The sequence below is a fragment of the Solanum stenotomum genome, chromosome 6 (assembly GCF_019186545.1).
Source record: "Solanum stenotomum isolate F172 chromosome 6, ASM1918654v1, whole genome shotgun sequence".
Taxonomy (NCBI): domain Eukaryota; kingdom Viridiplantae; phylum Streptophyta; class Magnoliopsida; order Solanales; family Solanaceae; genus Solanum; species Solanum stenotomum.
The window spans coordinates 56,757,350-56,765,092 of record NC_064287.1 but is presented as its reverse complement, the minus strand read 5'-3'; the positions used below and the strand labels follow the sequence as shown (position 1 = coordinate 56,765,092).

The 7,743-nt window shown below is 33.9% G+C and overlaps 1 protein-coding gene across 1 annotated transcript; it reads left to right on the top strand.

Annotated features, from left to right (window-relative positions):
- Positions 1-186: 186 nt before the first annotated feature.
- LOC125868213 (uncharacterized) lies at positions 187-4,977 on the top strand. Its single transcript, XM_049548847.1, has 4 exons — positions 187-380; positions 1,975-2,045; positions 3,829-3,918; positions 4,695-4,977. Exons 1-4 carry the CDS (start codon positions 254-256, stop codon positions 4,698-4,700), a joined length of 294 nt encoding a protein of 97 aa, XP_049404804.1. The 5' UTR covers positions 187-253; the 3' UTR covers positions 4,701-4,977.
- Positions 4,978-7,743: the final 2,766 nt, after the last annotated feature.

Sequence of the window (7,743 nt, the reverse complement as noted above, 5' to 3'; positions counted from 1 at the left end):
TAAGATTGTCAATAGTTTGGAAACGAAACTAATAATTTGTGCCAAGTTTAGAAGTGTTTTCGATATTTTTTTTTTATAATGGGTGGGTTCACTACTAGTGCTAGTTCAAATTGGATTGGGCCTTGGCCCAAATCTCAAGGCCCAGGATGCTCCTTAATAGCCATCGGAAAAGAAATGCAGCTTTTCGTATTCTGGTAACTTCAATCACTGTGTCACCCTCATTGAGAAGATCTCCGATCGTCAAATTACAAAGATGGCGGCGTGGACAGCGGCGGCGCGTCAAGCTTCAGCCCTCTCTCGACTCTCGGCTTCCAAATCAGTGAATTCAACCAGCCAAGGCGCACTCCTCATCCAGCGGCGCGGTCTATCCGGCGGTGGTGGTAATTTTTCTCCTTTTTATATAATTTTTTTAAAAAATTGCAGTGAAATGAAACGAGCATGAAAAGTGGAAAACTGCTAAATGCGAGTTTAATTGATTGATTTACGCATTTCCTTTAGATTTCTGGAACTTATTGAATATAGGACTTATATATATGATCTCAAGTTAAAAATATGTTGTAATTACTTGCTAATTAGTATTATTTTGGTTTATTAGAACGTAGACACACTAGATTTGGCTTTGGCTAGCTTTGCTTATCAAATTACTAAATGATAATTCATACTCCTTCCATCCCATTTTAAGTGTCTTAGAGCCCAAAAGATATGCTCCCTTGTTTCATTTTGTTTGTCTTATTAGTCCGTTTAAAAAATAATGTTTTTTTCATTTTTTTACAACTCTTTAATTTCAACTTTTCATCTTACATGTTTAAGATAGACATACATTCTACGTATCATTAGTTTTAAACCACACGATTTAAAAGTTTTCTTTACTTTCTTAAACTCCGTTTCAAGTTAAAACCACAAACAAATTGAAATGGAGGGAGTGTTTCAAAATATATGTTTGACAACCAAGATGAAGTTTCTTTTCAATTTTACCCTTACTATTGAAGATGTCACAAGTGATTGATAATCCTTACTTCCCATTTTAAGTGTTGGCTAAGGTTTTAGCTTGCCCTTTAAAAAATATTATGTATAGTGTAATTTTTAGTAAATTACCAATACTTGTTTATTATTTTCTCTCACCTTATTACTCCCGGTAGTACTCTCTCTAATAATCCACAGAGAAAACATCTAGAGCACAAGGTTATTCCCCTCTTTATGACATTGTCCTGAGTTAGAACTGCTTCCTTTGCCAACAACCAGACAAAGCAGGATACTGTGGTTTAGAACTGCTTAGCTCAGTGCTCCTTTCTATGTAGTGTGACTTAGTTCGTTGGCCATTGAAGAGACTGAAGGACTGACAGCTTCACATAAATGATTTGAAGTGCAATGTTTTCTGCTATTCAAATTAATATTCAGATTTATATGCTATATTTACAGGAGTTTTTCTAGTTGGTTGGAGGTTGTATGACAATGTACAATAGGCTTGAGATTTAGAGAACCTCTAACCAAACTAGAAGGACTCCTGTTTTAGCAAACCCCTAATTTCTTTAGAGGACAAATACTGAGTAGAGGGGTCTTGATGGACTTAGAGGGTTCATATAGCTGAGCCAACTAGATTGGTGTTGAAGAGTAGTAGTTATATTACATTTTACTGTCTTAATTGGCCTATATGTATCTTCTAGCTTTATTGCTTCTATTGTATATTAGTTCATGTTTGAATTTAGTTTTTTAACCGATATGCTCATTCAAAGCTACTTAGGTAAGATAGAATGGAAATAATTTATTTGAACTTTATCTTCAACAATTTAAAATTGAGAAAATTGGTATGTGACATAAAAGTGAAGAAAACGGTGAGTAGTAATCTGTTATCAAGTTCCTGGCTTTGTTTGTCATGTGTAAACAATGCAAGCCCTAATGGCATTTGGAATATGGTTTTGGAATGCAATTGTACCGTTCAGCATATTCATAGCTAAGTTATTCTTTGTTATGCAGACCATCATGGTCCTCCAAAGGTGGACTTTTGGAAGGATCCAATGAGCCCATCAAAATGGAAAGAAGAGCATGTGAGTTTTTCTGAATATTTACAGTTCTCTTTTCTACTTGTTTAAGCTGTCTTAGGTTTGTTTGGTGGTTGTCTTTGATGTTATCATCTTGCCTGCTCTGAAACTGTCGAACTTCTTCTTGTTCACTGTTTATGACTTTTTTCTTGTTACTTTTTCATCTTATCGTCATGCTTGTGTTGTTTAGAGCCTTTGACTGCTGAATACGTTATGTTTATGGACGTGAACTACTCTGTCTCGTGGTGGCTTCTGACCTTAATTCTAGTGATATTTTGTGACGTTGCTTGTGCCGTGTGTAGTGGAAGTTACATGCTATTTGTATGATCAATGGTACATCTGTGCGGTAATTCTGCATCTGTCATCTGTGAACTAAGGCAGAAGCCTTACAAATGAGCATGCAACTTGTGTTCCTCATTTCCTGCATCTTTCTAGTCCCAGTACCCTAAGTATTCAGGCTTCATGAACCCTAGCCCTCTTACCCACCACAACACCTAACTTCTCGAGATAGGCAATGTGGTAGTTTTTGGAATAGATTTTGCAGCAGCGGTGAAAAATGCTTTGGAGGAGAAGTGGGAATAAAACTATTGTATCCAAGAAGAAAAACGGAGAAATGGGGATAACACTATTGTATCCAAGAAGAAAAAAGAACCTTTTTTTTTGAGGAAGCTAACAATTTTATTTCTATTAAACAAAACTTAGACACTCCAAAAAAGCGCTAAGTTGAGATCTTTACAAAAAAGGCTAAAAGGCACAAAAGACCACTATCCAAAAGCCTATATTCTTATACATTGCCAACTAAATAAACTAAGAAAAAAGAATCTTTTGGGGAATGATTGCTAGCCAGTTCGAACTTATGGTTCCAAAATCTCACAAGTAATTTGCTAGGCTTTTTCCAAAAGCCTGTAAACCTTCAATCCAGGAGCTTTGAACATTTGTGTGGATGAGTGCCTCCTCTTAATTTAGTTGGAATTGAAAAAGACACTTGTATTTAATATGTTGGGAAAAATTGGTAGCTTCTAGCCTTCTACATGTCCTGCGGTGGGGATGCTTGTTGAAAATGGGGGACAGAAACAGCTTGAGGGAGAGAAGAGTTAGTGATGGCCTTGAGGAGGTTGATGTAGGGGGTGTCCAATGCCAGATTCTCTAAAGGGAGTTGTAGGCGGAGAGAAAAGAGGCGATGCCAGTAATGTTAGTTGAAGGTTGGACTTCCGTTATAGACCGTTATTTAGGAGATTTTTTCTCAATTTTACCCGTGAAATTTGTGTGTTTTCGTGTAATGTTTTAGTGGGCTGGGTACTATATAAAAAATGAATGTCATACATAAAGATTAATGATTTGATATACTATTGTTTTGATCAACTCTCCATCATCTTTTCTGAAATTACCTTATCCATTTGTTTGTGATTCGATCTGTCAGTATACTCGGTGGAGTTGTATGCTGCCGGTGTTCACACATGGTGGTATTTTATTTACTTTTACAGAACAAATTAGACAGTTTAGAGTGCAGTAACATACAGGTTAATTGGTCAAGTGTTAACCTTTTGTTGTAGAGGTCTAGTTGAAGGCGTCCTGAATGTTAAGCCATTTGCTACTCTGATATTACCAAATTGTCAACATCATGGGTTTTCTGTCACATTTTTGTACACATTGTTATGGTGATTACATTACTCTTTATAGTCTTCCGGTGTTACTGGGGTCAGAATTTGACCGAGTGTATACTAATACAAACACCTCGGGTGTACATCATAAACTTGTAAGTTTGATTAGGAACTTACATCTTTTGCAGTTTGTGATAGTCTCTCTTACTGGTTGGGGTTTGGCCTTCTATGGAGGTTATAAGCTCTTCACAGGAGGAAAGAAAGAGAAGAAGGAAGAGGTACACTTCATCTGTTATTAAACAAGGGTTTTGGAATTTTTTGTTGCTATTAATATTTATTCAACACTTTGTTTGAAGCAATTAGGAAGTTTAGTTTCTATGTTCTTATACTGAGTCCAGTCAAATGGCTGTAGAATATGCTTGGAATTTCAAAGCTATTTTAAACTATTTTGCTAGCATCCAGCTGACTGAAATTTGGTCTAGTATTCACCACATAGGGTTTGTTTGGTACAAAGGAAAATGTTTTTTCCGCAGAAAATATTTTCTTGGTAAATAAGTGGTCTTTTCACTTATTTTATCATGTTTGGTAAATAAGTAAAAAATATATTCCTGAGAGCATTTCTATATAATCTAAGCAAACACTAAGAAGGGCGTGTTTGGGCAGGGTGGTGGGGTGGAAGTATTGGTGCGGGTAGTGTGTATCTGACTCACAAAACAATTATATTAACCTACATTTAACCATATCGGACACCCTTTGATCCATTTTAGGATTTGAAACAGTGACAATAGGATAGAAATTGTTAAGTGCCGGGTGGGAGAAGATAATCAGTGGAATACCATTTATCGAACTTTTTTCCCCTACTCTAATTAGGGAAGTCATTTAACCTTAAAAAATAGAACTTAGAGCTAATGCAATCCAAGCCAATCTTACATCATGTATATGTAATATAAATATGTGTACCATCTTCACTTTGAGAAGAACTAATATTCTCAAGCTACTTGAAATTTGGTCTCTCTCTATATACCTCCTCAGATTTACTTAAATCTCTTTGCAGAAATGATCACACGGACATCGGGTTGTCTCTATTCACCGGCAATAAAGTAGTGTAAGTTGCTAGGTCTTTGTGGCCTTGTTCAAGCCAATATGAGGATGTAATTTGTCGTCCCCTATCCATTCCATTCCATCTTTGAACTTCGAGTTGTACATGAAATGTTGGTCTAACAATCAACTATGAGTTCTTTTCCTGAATTGTTAATCCATTTAATAACTATCACCATGATGAGTATGTTGCAGAGATGCATAATGCTGGATTATGTTCATAATCGTTCTATACATTACCCCCTCCTCCTCCTGCGTGTCTGTACATTGAATTTCTTATTGTGAGTTCAATATGCCCTAGTGAGCCAAATGCATCTGAGGTGTGTGACACCGACAACAACATAACTAGTGTAATCCTGCAAGTGGGATATGGGTTGTGTGGTGTGTATGTCACCTTACCCCGTATCTTGTGAAGGTGTGACACTATGTTACATTGTTCAAAGAAAATATGCCAGGTTGAGATGTTTTTATTGATCCATCCTCATGAGTCTATTGATAAAAATGTTTATGATGTGCATAATAAATGTATACATAGCGTATAATATATGTCTTGGCTGGTGTATTTTACATTAAAACGAGAACAAAAAAAAGTACATTTTGGTTATTAAATGTCAATTGAAATTCAATTGTGAGATCATTTGTGTACTTCAAGTACATTCAAAACATAAGTACTATATGTGGAGTTATAATCTCATTTAAGTATTTGAGTCTTGACATTTAAGTAGAGCACATGCAAGAGAAATAAATGAGTTGAAGCTTTCTATTTCCCCTATATTGGTTATGACTTGTGAGGCACAATTTACCCATATTCTTTCAACAAATTACTTCTTTGTCTTCGTCTGTTTAACAATAGTCGTTAACTATTGACTTGGTACACACATGAAACAATAGATGGGGGTAATCGTTTGTTTAATGATTTTTGAAAAAAGTATTAGATATTTAATAAGAAGGGGAAAACAAACACAAAAAGGTAAATTATCTCTTTATTTTTCAAACTGAATAAGTATTGTTGGATGATTATTTTTAATATAGTGAACAAGTAATCCTGGCGGAGGGAGTATTCAAACAATCTTTCAATCCTTCTATGATATTTATGTACCTTAAAAAATTATGGGAGACTGAACCTTATGGTGGTGAAAGAGAATTTATTGATTCAAACTCATCATTCAACCCCCCAAGTGTATTGAAACTTCAATTAAACTACTCTTCCCAAATTTATTTTTGCAACATACTTTGAACATGACTTTTAAATCTTTGATTCAGACCCCCTAACTAATGCATGACTTCACAATGTGAATTTATTAATATTCGGCATATATTCAGACATAGAATTATTCAAATTCATAAATACATAATAAAATTCTAAACAGAAAACTTGAACAATCAATCATATCAATGTTACATCCATTTCCACGTAGAAATGTTAGAAATAAACTATTTGAAAGATAGAGATTGGCTGTAAACTTCATCTCTCTTTGGACCTGAAGGAGTTTTTCCAAAGTTGAAATGCGTATATGTTTTTGTCAAAGTAGAATCACATGTGTACTTGATGTATAAATCAAACAACACTTTTACAAACTTAATATATTTTCTTCTAAACTTTCTTAATTTTTTTTCTTTTTGCAAGTGAGCACGCACACATAGACACACTTATATATGTGTTTAGTTTTTTATCTTGTATANCATATACATAAATCAATAAGATAAATGTTTCATCTTGAGCATTTTTGCTTTCAATAAGTAAATTATAAAGAAATTTTAATGAAAATATGTATAAGATCTTTAAAATTGTTTATAAAAATAATATATTAAGTATGTATATTAATAAAATATATGTATATAATTTATCGGTTCGGTTCGGTTATTTCTTCGATTTTTTTAGAATAAAACCATGACCAAACCAAACCAAACCCAAATAAAATCGGTTTTATTTTATCGGTTTGGTTTGGTTTTTCGATTGGGATCGGTTTTTATCCAAACCGTGAACACCCCTATGTGTACTTGATGTATAAATCAAACAACACTTTTACAAACTAAATATATTTTCTTCTAAACTTTCTTAATTTTTTTTCTTTTTGCAAGTGAGCACGCACACATAGACACACTTATATATGTGTTTAGTTTTTTATCTTGTATACTTTTAAATGGTGTAAAATTTATTTAAGACTGTAATTCGAAACATAATTTTTCTCATTTTTTTCTTTTGTATTTTCATTGGAGGCTGACTAAATTCAGATTTGCACTATAGGGCTCATTTTTGTAGGTGCTGCTTTCAATAGAATTTTTTTCATTCCTAGAAATTCGAACATGAGATGATCTCTGATTAAAAGTGGAGGGACCCGAATGGATCTCATCACAATCTATTTTGGTTATTTTTTCCAAATTAGTCATTCAACTCAAGGGTGAAACTTTCATTAAACTCTGTCCAAATTTATTTTTGCATGCACCATACATTGACATGAACTCTTCTTTGATTTAGACGTCCTAACAAATCCATGACTTACTCAAATACACAATTACAACTTATTATATCAACTTGATTCATTCTGTATGATATTTTGATGATTTGACTATATCTTTAATTTGAAGGGACTTGCAAATTCTTACAACAACGTATTCAGTATAATTTTACCAGTGGAATTTGAGTAGAATATGATATACACAAGATCAAATCTTATTCTGTCTTTATAGGTAGAACGATTGTTTTTTGATAGACCTTCGGATAAAAAATGTGTAACTAAAGTAGGATAAATTAAAAAGGAAGATAACGATCATAAAATAGCAAAATAATTAAAGCAAATTAATTAAAATGTAATAATAAAATTGAATAGTCTTACAAATTCTTATCTCTCAAATTCTCAAATGGAATTTAAGTGTTAAGTTTGAAAAGTCCTACCTACGGGTCTCTACTTGTTTATATATGTTCTTTTATTATTTTTTAAATATATAATAAAATGATTTTTTTTGCCGGGGGGGGGGGGGGGGGGGGGGGGGGGGGGGGGGGG

What these genes read in the sequence shown, in the direction of transcription:
- LOC125868213 (XM_049548847.1), top strand. Translation starts at nt 254, where the DNA reads ATGGCGGCGTGGACAGCGGCGGCGCGTCAAGCTTCAGCCCTCTCTCGA. An exon ending in CGGTCTATCCGGCGGTGGTG is followed by an intron (nt 381 to 1,974) that starts GTAATTTTTCTC and finishes TTTGTTATGCAG; the next exon opens with ACCATCATGGTCCTCCAAAG. An exon ending in CAAAATGGAAAGAAGAGCAT is followed by an intron (nt 2,046 to 3,828) that starts GTGAGTTTTTCT and finishes CATCTTTTGCAG; the next exon opens with TTTGTGATAGTCTCTCTTAC.